At 51.5% G+C, this 15,720-nt stretch overlaps 1 protein-coding gene across 3 annotated transcripts in view; it reads right to left on the bottom strand.

The window, feature by feature from the left end:
• Positions 1-590: 590 nt before the first annotated feature.
• CMTM7 (CKLF like MARVEL transmembrane domain containing 7) overlaps positions 591-15,720 on the bottom strand; it is a 38,411-nt gene continuing 23,281 nt past the window's right edge. The window contains exons 2-6 of one of the 3 annotated variants that reach the window (XR_009448570.1): positions 10,211-10,384; positions 6,162-6,260; positions 3,098-3,179; positions 856-1,375; positions 591-643 (exon numbers count right to left, since the gene is read on the bottom strand). Coding sequence is in view for 2 of the 3 variants with exons in the window: in XM_059664147.1 (XP_059520130.1) it covers positions 1,362-1,375; positions 3,098-3,179; positions 6,162-6,260; positions 10,211-10,384 (369 nt within the window). In the remaining variant the exon portion in view is untranslated. Of the gene's footprint in view, positions 644-786; positions 1,376-3,097; positions 3,180-6,161; positions 6,261-10,210; positions 10,385-15,720 lie in introns of those variants that run through there. The other 2 variants (XM_059664147.1, XM_059664148.1) reach the window with 2 other exon arrangements.

Raw genomic sequence — 15,720 nt, 5'->3', positions numbered from 1 at the left:
AACGGTCCCCATTAAACACTAATCCCCATTCCCCTCGCCTCAGGCCTGGCAACCACCATCCTACGTTCTGTCTCTGAATCTTGACTACGCTAGGTCCCTCATGGGAGGGAATCAGACAGCATTTGTTGCTTTGTGTCTGAGCTATTTCACTTAACAGAGTGTCTCCCAGGATCGTCCCTGGGGTAATGTGTGTCAGAATGTCCTTTTTTTTTTTTTTGGTGCCGAAACCCGGGAACGAGAATGTCCTTTTTTAAGGCTGCCCGTGTTGCTTTGAGTCCTGCTTTATGTCTTTCGTGAACAGTACTGACTTTCACCCTTGAAATCAATTTACTTTGAAAATATGCAAATCTTGAGAGGCCACTGTGGGCTGCATCCTTTACTGGTCTCACCCCCTGCCCACCCCCCGACCTGCGTGGTCCCTGGGGAGCATCTCTCCCTGAGCTTCGCGGGCCCCCTCACTTCACTCCTGGTTTTACAACTGTTCACATTGACGGAATCCTACACTGTGTGGTCTTTAGAGACTGGTGGCCATCCTGACAGCTTATTCTTCTGGTTTAATAAGAATCCTTCTGCAATTGGTCAAGTCAATATTTTATTTAAAAAAAAAAAACCTACACACACACACACACACACACACACACTTCTTCTGGTTTAATAAGAATCCTTCTGCAATTGGTCAAGTCAATATTTTATTTAAAAAAAAACCTACACACACACACACACACACACATCCACACACATGCACACACACTTCTTCTGGTTTAATAGGAATCCTTCTGCAATTGGTCAAGTCAATATTTTATTTAAAAAAAAACCTACACACACACACACACACACATCCACACATCCACACACACACACACAGCTCACGAAGGCAGAGCCGGGAAAGGAGACTGAGATTTCGCCTTTGGCGCCAGGCTGACCACAGAGTGCTTCTCTTCCACAGCCGGCCGCATGTGAAGAGAGCAGATGCCCACGCTGATAAATTAGGAGAGGGCTTGGTTTGTAGGGGAGACTTAAGGCAGCGCCACTCCCGCGAGGAGTGGGATTTGTGCAGGGGCACCCAGAGACCTCTCCGTTGTGTTAGGTGCAGGCACCAGTCCCGGAGGCCGTTTGAAGAGCAGGAGGCAGAGACCAGATTTCCCTGGAGGCTGTTTCCTTTCCCGGACGAGGAGAATGTTCTCCGAGGTGAATAGGCCGGAGAGAGAGAAGTCCGGAGCAGCCCGGGAGCCCAGGAGGGAGGAGAAGGCCCTCCGTGCCCGCCAGCCAGGCAGGGCTTTGGCACAGGAACACAGGTTCGGAAGTCTCTCCTGAGGTCACCGGCCGGCGGGTCCTTCTGCGGGCCGGAGGCCGCGGTGTCCTCAGACGGCTGCATCTTGGGGAGGAAAAGGCAATGTGAGGCCGGCCGGCCAGGGCGGGGCCCGCCCAGAAGTCACACACCAGCTGGGTGACCCACGTTCCGCTCGGTGCACTGCCTTCCTCCACCCAGCACCAACTTTCATTGGGATTATTTTACTGTTTAAATGCATCTCTAAAAAAAAAAAAAATTACACAGTGCAGAGGGGATGCCCATCCCTATTCCTCCCACCCCAGGGTGCCACATTTTCTACAGTGTTTTCATCATTCATGTTTGCCCTTCCACAGCTTTATGGAGAGATCATCCGATCCCACAGAATTCACCCATGGTCTGCACTGTAGCCGCAGAACTGCACGACCACTTTAGAACATTTTCATCACTTCAACAAGACACCCCATGCCCGTTGGCGGGCAGCCCTGTGTCCCACCTCCCCTGAGCCGTGAGCAACCGCGGAGCTACGTTCTGTCTCTGGATCTGTCTATTCCGGGCGTGTCGCCTCCATGGCACCCTGCACTGTGTGGTCTTTGGAGACTGGCACCCTTCCTGTGAGCTTTTTGCCAGCGGCCCTGGGAGGAAAGGGAAGCTCTTTCTGCAGGAAATGTAATGTAAATGCTGCCACGTTTTTCATGCATTTTTTAAAAAAGAACGAAGAAAGGAAGTGCTAGATCAAAGAAAGAAAGGATTAATTAAATTAGTGTGTTCAAGCTTTCAGCGATTCTTAAGATAAAAAATATTAGTTATGGTAGGGGGATATATTTATAAGGATGTTCATTAGAGCGTTTTTTAGTAGCAAAGAATTATATAACAACAACAAAAGACAATGCCCCTCACAGGAGACAAGTAAACTGTAGCACAGACATGCAATAGGGTCAGTTTGACCCCAGGGAGCCATTAAGGACAGAAGCCCTGGCCAGTGTTGTTCAGTGGGTAGTGTTGGCCCACTCACCAAAAGGTCCAGGGTTTGGTTCCCATTCAAGGGCATGTCCCTGGGTTGTAGGTTTGATCCCCAGCCCCAGTTGGGGCACATGCAGGAGGCAACCCATTGATGTCGATGTCTCTCTCTCTCTCTCTCTCTCTCCTCCTCCTCCTCCTCCTCCTCCCTCCCTTCCACTCTCTATAAAAATCAACGGAAAAAATATCCTCAGGTGAAGATTAACAACAAATAAAAAATAAAAAGAATAAAGAAAAGGATGACAGAAAAGAGCACCAACCAACATGGGGAAAGTGTCTGCTAGATGGTTAAGTAGGAGAAAAAGATCAGGTTACAAAATAACCCACACCGTTCTGATCCTTTTAATCAAAGCGACATGTATGCATATGTATCTCCAGCGCTCTCTCTCTCTCTCTCTCTCTCTCTCTCTCTCTCTCCATCTCCATCTCCGTATATTACTCAGAGAGAGGGAATCCTGGAAGGAAGGACACCCAGCACGTGCTATTTCGGGATAGTGTGAGGACAGACGGTTTTTATTAAAAACATTTTGTTCTTATTTGCATTTTCCAAATGTCCCATATTTTCTCTCTGTCATTAGGAAACCTGTAAAGAAAATGCTTCTCCATCAGCGGCTGGCACGTCAGGGCATTCCTGGGCGTGGCGGGCACGGGGCCGAGCAGAGGTCCCGGGCGCCTGTGCCTCGCGGCCTCCTCTACAGCGGCCGGTGATCTGTTGTGAGGCCTGGAACAGGCTGTGCTCCGGCCCCTGAGCTCACGGAGATCACCTGTGTTCGGACAACCAGCACTCACCTGTGGACTGGGTCACACAAGAGATCTTGTAGGACAGCCACACGCTCGCCAGGCAGAGGAAGGTGGCCAGGAAGCCAAAGATCTGCACAGGAGAGAAGGGAGAGGAAGCTCAAGGGCCAGCCACCCACCCCGCGCCTGTCCCTGCACTGACTGTGGCGGGGAGGGAGCCCGGGGCATCACCTGACCCAAACACTGCGTCCTGGCTCGGGTGCAGAGACGAGGCCCTGTCCCCAGGGCTCCTGGCTGGGACCCAGGTCTCCACCCCTCCGTCCTCCTCACTCGGGGCCACTTCACGCCCATGTTCAGGTTTGTTTCAACCGAGCTGGGCCAAGCCACTGTACTTGAGTTATCCTGGGCTAACGAGAAAGAAAAAGGTGGAATCGTGCATTTTAACTTGGGTTTTAAAATGTATAATGGCCGAACCGGTTTGGCTCAGTGGATAGAGCGTTGGCCTGTGGACTGAAAGGTCCCAGGTTCGATTCCGGTCAAGGGCATGTACCTGGGTTGCGGGCACATCCCCCCTGGGGGGTGTGCAGGAGGCAGCTGATTGATCTCTCTCATCGATGTTTCTAACTCTCTATCTCTCTCCCTTCTTCTCTGTAAAAAATCAATAAAATATATTTTAAAAAAAATAAAATAAAATGTATAATGTTCAAATGGATTGTATTGGTGTGATAGCACTGTTTGCATTTCATTCATGATGGTTTCTGTCTGGCTTCATAGCTGGGTGAGAGCCATGAGCTGAGGCTTTGCTATCTAGCCTTACGTTTGCACATCCTATAGAATAAAAGGCTAATATGCAAATTGTCCCCTTGACTGGGAGTTTGACCAGGGGGTGGGGCCGGCCAGCCAACTGCCCACGGCCCCTCCCCTCCACCAGCCTGGCCCGATGGCCCCCATAGGGCGAGCCGGCCGGAGCCCATCTGTGCACGAATTCGTGCACTGGGCCTCTAGTATTTAAATAATAGTGGACTAAAATACGTTCAGGCAGTGAGCGCTCCTTTAGTTTCTGAGGGTCCACCCAGTGCTCAACTGTGGGGCCCTCACCTCGTCCAACCTCCTCATCTGTGGATGGGGGACGGGGCGCCCAGACAGGAAAAGGGCCTCGCCTGGGGCTCATCAAACGGGCAAGCGAGAAGCAGGCACACACTCTGGTGTCTGGCATGGAACTGCGAAGCCTGAAGCCATTTTCCTTACTTGTGAACAAATCTGGCAGCTGCAGCTAGTTTATGGGGCACGTACTCTGCGCCCACCAGTCTTCTAACTCTGCCAGGTGGGTCCTGGTGTGACCCTCTCAGCCCCTCACTTTGCAGCTGAAGAAATGGAGGGTCAGGGGGTCAGTGAATTGCCCAGGGCCACAGAGACAGCAAGGGCCAGACCTGGGACGGGAGCCCAGGGAGCCTGGCTCCAGAGTCCACACTCTGCTCTACCTGTGGCCCCGCTGACCTCAGGCTGGCAAAGAGCCCCAGGCTCACTATGCTGCCACCAGGTGCCCTTGGAAACCACTGCTGCCGTCCAGGAGGAGGGGCCCAGGGGAAGGGCAGGATCTCCAAGGCTGGGCTTTCTCTTCAAGCCTGGCTGCTGGTTTGCATAAGGGGCTGCACCCCCTCCCGCCCCCCGGCCTACACACCCTCTCCCCTCCCCCCAGCTCCGTTCCCTTGGCTCCTTTTGTACCGACTGTCTGCACCACATAATCAGCCTGTTCGAGCCTGTTCCGGCCTCTCATTGTCTGTTCTGCACAATTAGCACATTATACACCGTCCTGGTCTCCAACTGTCCGCACTGCATAATGGAACAGCTTCTTCATTATGGCCACATAATGCCCTTCCGGATGGCAATGCCTGGTTTGCGAAATGTACCACGCGCCTTGGCCCTGACTCCTGAGCTGGATCACCACTCTCCCATAAGCAAGGACCCTATCTTTTTATTTCTTCCGGCTCCTCCACGGAACCAGGCCTGGTCCCAGGCACAGAGACGGTGTATGATAAATGGGATTTCAGGGCTCACACCGTTCTGTGCCACCTGAATCATAAAACCCAGTGGGCCTCTCCCCATGTGGGCCTGGAGCACAGTGGGCACAACTTTTCTTCGTGCCCCCTCCACCGGCCTGTCTGCAGGTGGAACCCTGTGGGTGGCAACCACACCTCTCCTGGGAGCCTGCAGGGAGGGGGTCCTGAGGGGTGCAAGGTGGTGGAGGGAGGGAGGGCTGTTGGTGGCATGAGTGTCCGGAGGAGTGACCTTCTGCCCCATGCCGACCTTTAGAGGGCAGGCTCCACCCCTCGGTAGAATTCCAGGTGCGAACCCACTCTTGGCCCAAAGCCTCGGGGATTTTGGTAAAGTCTGCACATGAAAGAGTGGCGCCACACAGACAGCTTTGCCTAAAACTCATTTTAAAAGTCTTGCTCCTTAGTGAGGCAAATCGGTACTGGCCCACAGACCAGAATTCGCTAAATCAGAAATCATACGACAGCCGTCTATAAATCCTTAAGATAATGGCATACACATATGTATCTATGCGTGTGTATTTGTGTGGTAGGTATAAGTGGATCCCACAGCACTGCAGTTTTGTACATTTCCATGCTACCTCTGTTCAGGCTATCAGAGGGGCCAATTTCACCTTTGAAAGGAATAGGAGGATTCCTTCCTGGCCTGAATGTGGCTAAAAGTTAGGACTGATAAAGCTGGGACGGATGGCTGACGTCACCAGCAGATCACAGCGCTGTTCCCTTGGGGCCAAGAGGCTCCAGAATATTGGCCGAGGCAGCCACGAGCCAATGACCACAACGGACACGTGATTTCAAATCCACTTGCCGCCCGATGTAAGTGGCGGCTGCAAGAGAGAGGCCCCGGCCGCTGCGGCGATTTGTTTGCCAACAGCCCTGATGATTCACCCCCTGAGACCCTCCGTTTAAGCCTCTTTGGGGACTGGGCTGGCTGGATCAAGGTGGGTACCGATTCTGAGAAAGAAAGGCCCCAGAAAGCAATCCCTCCGCTGTCCCGTCAAGAAGAAAACGAGCCCGGAAAGCATGGACTCATTGCGAAGGCGCCCCGAGGAGATCCTCACCGAGGCGGCTACCAGCTCGCTCTGGCTGTAACTCTTGGAGGCGGCCACGATGGAGGCGATGAGGAGGAGCAGGGTGCCGATTAAATAGTGCAGAAGTTCCTGGGGGCAAAAACAAAGCAGAGCCGTGGGTGGGAGGTCCGCTCCTGGCGCCGAGAGGCAACCGGGGGTCAGGAGAGATGAACAGAAGAGGAGGGAGTGTAGCACCCCCGACAGGAGCAGCGCAGATCACAGCAAACAGAAGCGTAAGGTGGCCAGGATGATGCGTGAGGCTGGCCAGGATGGGGCCGAGCAAGAGAGAAAAGATGCCAGGCAGGCAGGGAGGAAGGAAGGGGACAGGAAGAAAGGATACTTCCCATGTGAGGACAGAAATCCACCAAAAACTGCTCCATTCCTGAGATCAACCTGTAGACAGTACCTTGACCTCCGGCCCCCGAGCTTCTCCCAGCACCCAGGCTGGAGAGTTTAAGCAAAGCTCCAGCCCCGAGAAGCGAGGCCCCTTAAAGAGATGGGTGCCCTGGCCTGGCCGGTGTTTCTCAGTGGACAGAGCACTGGCCTGCAGACTGAGGGGTCGGTTCCGGTCAGGGGCACATGCCCAGGTTGTGGGCTCGATCCCCAGTGGGGGGCGTGCAGGAGGCAACTGATCAATGGTTCTCTCTCATCATTGATGTTTCTCTCTCTCCCTCTCCCTTCCTCTCTGAGATCAATGGGAATATATTTTAAAAAAAAGATAGATGGGTGCCTTTCACTTCTGCCTCAGAGAATGTTCTGGGCTCACTGAGCTGGCTCTGGTGGCTGCCTGCCCTGTGAGCCGTTTTTTAGTTGTGGACTTGACAGGTGCTCGGCCCCCTCCGGCCCAGAGTGAGAGGCTGGAGTGTGGTCCCGGCCAAGTGCCCGGGCGTGTGGTGGCGTGGGCATTCTCATTCCTCAGCCCGCCTGGTTTCGTCCGCATTTTGTCTTCCCTCCTCTCTTCTCTCCAGAAGTGCACCCGAGGCCAAGCTCTGCGGGTAAGTCTCCTGGTGGGACTGACTCCGCCTTTGCTCTGCCACCTGGTGGGTCTGACTCCGCCTTTGCTCCGCCCCCCGGGTGGGTCCGCAGGGCTGTCCGTTGCCGTCCACTCACTCTTCAGGATTAGGGTGTCATTCAGCAGCATGGACGCACTTCCACCTCCTCCTTCTTCCTCCCCAGTAAATACCAGGTCAGAGCAGGACTGGGGTTCAAGGCCATTCGTAACGCTCACTCTGAACCCAGAGCGTATGCATGTGCAGTCTCCAGCGAGAGTTCAGAGAAGATTCCTTTGTGAAGTTCTGGCCATCAGGGCAGGCGGCTGTTCAATGTTGGGCAAGCATCCCACTTTCAGGCTGCAGCTCCTGTCAAAGCCGTGCAAAATCGAAGACCCTGACTTCTCCCCGAGCGACGAGAAAGGAGTATCGCAAGGTGGACCACAGAGATTTTGACCAAGAGCAGATCAGTAACTGGAGGTTCCCTACGCCAAGATTCTCTGGGGAAAATGACTTGAGAGAGAGAGAGTCTTAAGGGAAGGTGCCAACATGTTCTGGGCTAAAAAACTGTGTGGCTGAATGAATCCTTCCAACATTCAGTACCCCCCCCCCCCTTTATTCTCTCCTTTGCTTGTTCCTTGTGAGTGTCAGGGAAGCCCAGAGGAGCTTGCCCTCAAAAGCAGCAAAAAGGTGCCACAACTTTGAAAGGGGCCTTACAACTTAGCAACATAAAAGGAATTTCTCTTAAAATGTGAATGATTAAACAATTCAACCAAGAAGCAGAGGCTGTCAGACTAGATTTAAAAAAAAAAAATCCAACTACAATACATGCTTTCTATAGGAGACACACTTTATATTCAAAGACACAAATAAGTTGAAAGGAGAAGGATGGAAAAGACGTGTCATTCAAATAGCAACCAAAAGAAAGCTAGAGTGGCTGTAGTTGTATCAGACAAAGTAGATTTTAAAACAAAAAAACGTTACCAGAGATTAAAAGGGACATTTTATAACGATGGACATGTCAATTCGTCAGGAGAATATAACAATTATAAACATGCATGCACCTAATAACAGAGCAACAAAATACACGAAACAAAAACTCAAATAAATGAAGGGAGAAATAGATAATTCAAAAATAATAGCTGGAGGCTCCAATACCACATAATGTTTAGAACAACTAGGGAGAAAATCAACAAGGAAACAGAAGGCTCAAACAATACTATCAAACAACTAGACGTAACAGGCACCTATGAAACATTCTACCCAACAACAGTAGAATATACGTTCTTCTCAAACGCACATAAAACATTCTTCAGCACAGACCGTAGGCCAGCGGTTCTCAACCAGTGGGTCGCGACCCCTTTGGGGGTCGAACGACCCTTTCACAGGGGTCGCCTAAGACCATCGGAAAACACATATATAATTACACATTGTTTTTGTGATGAATCACTATGCTTTAATTATGTTCAATTTGTAACAATGAAATTGGGCGTCACCACAACATGAGGAACTGTATTAAAGGGTCACGGCATTAAGAAGGCTGAGAACCACTACCGTAGACCATATGCCAAACCATAAAAACAACCCCAATAGATATAAAAGGACTGAAATAATGTGAGGTGTGTTCTCCAACTACTACAGAATAAAATTAGAAATCAATAGCAGATAGAAATTTGGGAAACTCACAAATTTGTAGAAATTAACACATTCCCTAACTAATTAATGGGTCAAAGGGGAAATCACAAGGGAAATTAGAAAAATACTTGGAGATGAATGAAAATGAACACCCAATACACCCAAATTATGGGAAGCAACGAAAGCGGTGCTCAGAGAGGTGTCTATAGCTGTAAATGGAAAAAGAAGAAAGGTTTCATATTCATAACCTAACCTTCACCTTAAGACACTGGAAAAGACGAGCACAGTAAACCTAAAGCAAGGAGAAAGTCGGAAAATAGCCGGTGCTGACAGGATGTAGAGAAACCTGGAACCCGAATACATTGCTGATGGGAATGTAAACGGATGTGCCACTTTGGAAAAACAGTCTGGCAGGTCCTCAGACCATTAAACATAGTGACCAGGTGACCTAGCAATTCCACTCTGAGTTACAGTCCCAAGGGAGTGAAATCATGTCCATACAAAAAACTTGCACATGAATGCTCATAGCAGCAGTATTTGTAATAGCCAAAAGGTAGAAACAACCCACATGCCCATCAGGGATGAACAGATGTGGTATATCCGTTCAATGGAACACTACTTGGCTATTATGAAAACGAAAAAAAGTACTGACACACAATACAACTCAGATAAACCACGAAGACACTCTGCTAAGTGAAAGAAGCCAGTCACAGAAGACCATATATATGATTCCATTTACTTGAAATATCCAGAATAGGAAAATTTAGAGAGACAGAAAGTACATTAGTGGCTGGTCAGGGCTGGAGGGGATGAGGGGTTGACGGTGACAGTGAAAGGGCATGGAGTTCCTTTCTGAGGTGAGGAAATGTTCTAAAATGGATTGTGGAGATGGTTGCACAGCTCTGGGAATATACTAAAACCCACTGAATTATATACTTTAAATGGGTAACTGTATGACATGTGAACTATCTATCAATAAAGCTGTTTTAAAAAATAATATAGTGGGAAGAGAAAACCCTGGCCACTTTGAACTCTTTCCTTGGACTCTGCCGGTCCATTTTAGCTGACAAATGTTATCATCCAGTACTCACCACGGTACAAATATCCATCACCTTTGTCAGCTTCTTCCTTCCATGTTCCTCCTCCCAACTCCCCCACACAGCCCATTATCTGTCGCATAAGAGGATAAACATTGGGGTGAGAGGCAGAATTTTCCCGTGGCTGGAAGGTGAGTGTTAGAAGCAGCGGGACATCAGACAAGCAGAGATGTCCACCAAACAGTGGGAAATTCAGGGCTGAAGCAGCGAAGGATGGTGCAAGAGGTGGGGTGGGCAGACGAGAGGGCTCCAGGGGGTCTCAGTGCCCAGCTAACATCCTGACTTCTGGGCCGAGGGCAGGGCCAGGCCACTCCCTTACCGACAGGGGCCAGCTGATGCAGGTGAGCACGCGGTAGAGGCGGAAGAGGTGGACCAGGTAGAAGGCGAGGATCATGATCAAGTTGCAGATGGTGACCACTTCGAAGTATCTGTAGGCGCTCTGGCTGATCCACGGAGAGGTCCTCACGCAGATGAAGGCGATCAGCAGGCTGACCTGAGACATAAGCACGGACACCTCAGAGAAATGCCACCAGGACGGGCGCCCGGGACCAAACGGCAACAGCGTAACAGAAACACGAACCACCACCGAAAATCGAGGAACTGCTGCAATTCAGGATGTTTCCCTACAAATTGGCGGGATGAGTATAATTTCCTGCGGTACAAGCCTGTAAACTCTCTTTTTATTGTTGATGCTCACCGGAAGATATTTTTCCTCTTTTTTTTTTTTTTCCCCAGAGAGTGGGAGAGGGAGAGACAGAGAGAGAAACATCGATGGGAGACACATCGATATATTGCCTCCCGCATGTGCCCCAACCAGGACCGGGGCTTGAGCCTGCAGCAGAGGTACATGCCCTTGACCGGAATCGAACCCGGGACTCTTCAGTCCGCAGGCTCCATCCACTGAGCCAAACCAGCTAGGGCAGGATCTGTTCTAAAAGGACAACTAATTTAGGACAAAATTTATTTTATGTTGCCCCATCCCTACAGAAGGGTGATTCTCAGAGGGTGTGTGCATAGTGGGGAGCGGGGTGTGTCCTTTGGCGATGTCTGGAGACATTTTTGGCGGTCCCAGCCGTGGTGGGGGGTGCTATCGGCATCGAGTGGTACAGGCATGGGTGCTGCCAACCAGCCCACAATGCACAGGAGGGTCCCCGGTCTCCTTTGTGGCCCAGACGGTTGTGCTGCTGTGGAGAACCGGCTGGAGGACATGGGAGCCTGTAGAGAGAATCAAACCACAAAAACGGATCTAACGCCGGTAAAGCGGTCAAGGCTAAAAACGCTTGCTTCCTGAAGCCCCTCATTCTAGCACGCTCCCCAGGCCCTCGGGACAGGCACAGCGGCCAGAAGGGCCCCCTGGGCTTGCAGCCTACGGTGCACACGGAGAAGGCTCTGCTCAACAGATCAATGCAGAAGAGCGTGACCGACGAGAAGGGACCCTCCACACTGGCCTGGTCCCCTTTGCTAATGAGCAACGTATTTTCATGTTCTCAGTTCCTCTCCGGCCGGCCAGCCAGCCGTGGTAACACAATGATTCACGCCTTGAGGTTGTTCCACGGCCGAGGGGAGGCTTGCCTGCCTCAGGAGCGTGCGTGCTGGCCCGTGCTCGGCTGCGTGGGTCCCCACGCCCAGGTCTCCTCTACCTCTCAGTCCGACACCGACCCCCTCGGGGCCGGGGCGGTAAGTTCAAGGCCCGCTTACATAATGCACACAACCCAGGAGGCAGGCAGTGCGTTCCCGGTGAAGAAGCAGTCCTGCACCGAATTTAACGCAAGAATTAGAATAATTCTTACAACCTTTCATCCGTGACAGTAGCTCTTCCTTGTGGTCACACAGAGATGTGTGGGGTTTCCCAGTGACCAAAAGGGGCCTGGGCAGGTCTCCCCCGAGCTCCCAGGCTGAGAGCACATCGCTGCTCCACCACAGCCCCTCAAGCCTCCCTGGGCAACTCGCCGTGAAACGAGACTTCCTGAACTCTGTCCACCCACTGGGCCTGAGTCCGCCTACCACAACCTCTGCTTTAGGCAAGCCCAATGCTGGAAAGTCTTATTTAGACAGCAGAGGCTGTGCATGCAGGCAAGCTGCTGGAAGCTTCCTTTTTGCCCAAGGGTTCTCCCATTCCTAGTTTAGAGAGCCAACATCTCAGCTAGTGCACTTGACCAAAAAAAAAGAAAAAAAAAGAAGAGTTGATTGATAGCGATCTTTTCAGGAACTTCTAAGGCCAGTGGGTGGCCTCTGCAGAGGCTGGAGGCCCAGAATCCGTCAGATCCATGCCCAGGCGGCCACCAGGAAGGAGAAGCATAAGAAGGGACAAAGCAATGGCAGAGAGAAAGGCCCTGGGGTGTTGGTCCCCGACCCCCGGCTGACCCTCTCAGGACCGCCTCTTGTTCCCTGTTAGAAAAGCAAGTCCACAAACACGTCTGAATTCAGGGATGAGTAGGAGTTCTGACCTCAGGATGGAGTGAAGGAGTGCCCCCAGCTCCTTTCGTCAAGGTTTTGTTGGTAATCCTCACCCAAGAATATTTTTTCCATTGATTTTTTTTTAAGAGAGAGTGGAAGGGAGGGGAGAGAGATAGAAACACCAAGGTGAGGGAGACACACAGATTGGTTGCCTCCCATACATGCCTGGCCAGGCAGGGGAACGAACGTGCAACCTGGTACATGCCCTTGACCGGGTATTGAACCCCGGACCCTGAGGTGCTCGGGCTAACACTCTAACCACTGAGCCACACAAGCCAGGGCTCATCAAGGTTTGTTCTTCTATGTTGAACTGTCATGGGCACTGAAAATAAAGGATCTAACATAAATGTCCATTCAAAGCAATGTTGCAAGGACCCTCAGCTGAGGGTCTCACAAACCAGCCAATCGCCTCAGATTAGAAACCAGCCCGTTTGCTCCAAACTGTGTCCCTTCTGACCACATGGTTGGAATTCTTACCAGAAAGAGATCATTTTTGTGAAAGTAGCCGTGGGTTTCAATTTCACAGGAGATGAAGCCGGCCGACACACCTGAGAGACACAACTGTCCCCTAAGAACTCGGGAACTCAGACAAGCTGGTCCTAACTCCGCAGCCAGGCGCCAGACAGCTTGGCCAGGTTCTCGGCCGGGTGGTGTCCCCAAAATACTCCGCAACGCCATACTGAAGACTTTGAATGAAGGTTACTTGACAGGCAGCCGGTGCCAGAGGGCACCTCGACCCTCCCTCATGTCCCCGAGTGCAGGAACTACGCCTCCCCCGTGACAGGTGCCTCCTGCCCCAGCGGGGCCGAGAGAGACCACCTTGGGATTGGAGCTGAGAGATCCTGAGCCAAAGGCTCACAGAACACTTCAGTTTTTGTTTTTTTAAAAAAATATATTTTATTGATTTTTTACAGAGAGGAAGGGAGAGGGCTAGAGAGTTAGAAACATCGATGAGAGAGAAGCATCGATCAGCTGCCTCCTGCACACCCCCCACTGGGGATGTGCCCACAACCAAGGTACATGCCCTTGACCGGAATCGAACCTGGGACCCTTCAGTCCGCAGGGCGACGCTCTATCCACTGAGCCAAACCGGTCAGGGCAGAACACTTCAGTTTTATAAAAAGGTTCCATCACTGAGCCTCAGTTTGCGATCCGCGCATCCTATTGTGATTCTCTCGTGCGCACGTTCTAAACTGGCGTTTCTCTTTGTGACAATTTTACTATTTTGTGACTGGCCCATCCGTAAGGTCTAAATGAGGGCAGAGGGGGGTTCTCCCCCTCCCTGACAGCCTGAGGAAAGCATGGAATTTTGAAGGCTGGCCGGACAACTTTTGGAGAAGACTCAAGAGGTACGTTCTGGAGATGCCTTCTTCTGAGCTGGACAGCAGAGGCCAGGGGTGGGCTCGGGGCCCCTGCCGCCTGCAGCCTGAGCCCTCAGCAGGCCTGACCCCTCCATGCCCCTGCCTGGTCTGGTCCACTGAGCATGCCTGTGTCTGGCTGAAGCTGGCACCAGACACCTTTTGTTTTAAGAGCCCTGGGCTGGATTCTGGCACGTCACCGACCCCATCGTCTCCCCGTTTTTCAGTCTGACCTTGGAATACTGTGTCAGTGAGAGAGACAGGCAGGAGGAGGGGAAGTAACGGATGAAAGGTAACATCAGAACGTCTCAGGCCGGCCCGGGCCTGGTCGCACCAAAGGGTCTCGGGTTCCCAGCCAACGGATGTACCTGGGTTGCAGGTTCAATCCCTGGCCCCGTCGGGTGTGTGTGGGAGGCAACCAATTGATGTGTCTCTCTCACGTCAATGTCTCTCTCTCTCTCTCTCTCTCTCTCTCTCTCTCTCTCTCTCCCTCTCCCTCTCCCTCTCCCTCTCCCTCTCCTTCTTTCTCTCTCCCACTCTCAATAGAAAAATATCCTCGGGTGAGGATTAACAAACAAAAAGGTCTCAGGCCCAACCCCAAGAGGCTTTTCTGCCAAAGCCCGGGAGAGGAAAGCCAGGCGTGTTCCCACGTCAGAGACGTGAATGATGAGAGTCGGGGCAGCAAGGGCATGGGGGTGGAAGCAGGCCCACAGGTGACTCTGCCTGGCAGCGGGCCGGCAGGAAGAGGTGTGCACACTGCCCCCACCTTCGGCTGAATTCTGCCCTGGGGAGCAGGCAAATTTACCCCGCCTTCCTGGTAAAGCCCCCACGAGTCACCACCAGGAAACAGCCCTGGTGCCATCTCATCAACACCCACGGGGAGAGAGCCTCACCCTGGCTCACTTCCTCCGGGCCCCCGTCTCACTCACCAACACCAGACTTTTGCTACACGGGCTTCTTCCCACCCTCTCACGCCCAGCACACACTTCTGTTCTGCATTCAAACATAAAAACGCCATAGAAAACCCAAGGGAGGCCCTAGCTGGTTTGGCTCAGTGGATAGAGCATCAGCCTGCGGACTGGAGGGTGCCGGGTTCGATTCCAGTCAAGGGCACATGTCTGGGTTGTGGGCTCGATCCCCAGCGAGGGGTGTGCAGGAGGCAGCTGATCCACGATTCTCTCTCATCACTGATGTTTCTATCTCTCTCCCCATCTCCCTTCCTCTCTGGAATCAAAAATATATATATATTTTTTTTTAAAAAGAAAGAAAACCCGAAGGCGGGGGAATAACGGAGGGAACATTCTGTCAGGGGTCCTGGGGTCCAGGCCTCGAGCAGCCGGTAATGTACTGGTTTCTGAATGGACAGAGTCACCTGCAGTAAAGGAAAACAGCGGAGCCGGTGTGTGTCCCGCTGGGAACATTACCGGAAGGCCACGGAAGAAGCTGCGGACAGTGGTTGCTTCTGGGGAGGAGAATGATTTAGTGGTTTAGAAAATGCGCTTCTTTTGTTCTCCTGTGTTAAAAAGATCACAGATTAAGTTGTAAAATAGCATTTTTTTTAAGGACCTGTCTCGGGGATCTTTCATGGCACATATATGCAGATCTACCCTTTTCTTTTAATTGGCTGCAGCTTTATCTGACCCGGGGTTTCTCAGCCTCAGCACTGGTGACATTTGGGGCCGTCTTATAGGACTTTTAGCAGCCAATAGCGACAACCAGAAATGTCTCCGGATCTTTTCAAAGGTCCTCTGGGTGAGAACCACCGCTTTAGACAGCTTCTTATTAATGAGCGTTTATCCCATCCCCAGTTTCTGACAAATTCAGACAATTTTGCTAATGGATTCTTGGAGGTACTTCTTTGTATGAGCACTTCTAGAAGATTCCTGGAAGTGAAATTACTGGGTGAAAGCATTTTTACACTTAAGATTTTGATGTTTGCTGCCAAAAGGCTATCCAAAGAAGATATGAGTTTCCCCGCATAGGAAATCTTGCCAAAACAGATGATCATCAGTGT

The sequence above is a fragment of the Myotis daubentonii genome, chromosome 14, assembly GCF_963259705.1.
Source record: "Myotis daubentonii chromosome 14, mMyoDau2.1, whole genome shotgun sequence".
Taxonomy (NCBI): Eukaryota; Metazoa; Chordata; class Mammalia; order Chiroptera; family Vespertilionidae; genus Myotis; species Myotis daubentonii.
Note: the sequence above shows the minus strand (reverse complement) of the source record. Positions and strands in the feature narration are given on the sequence as shown.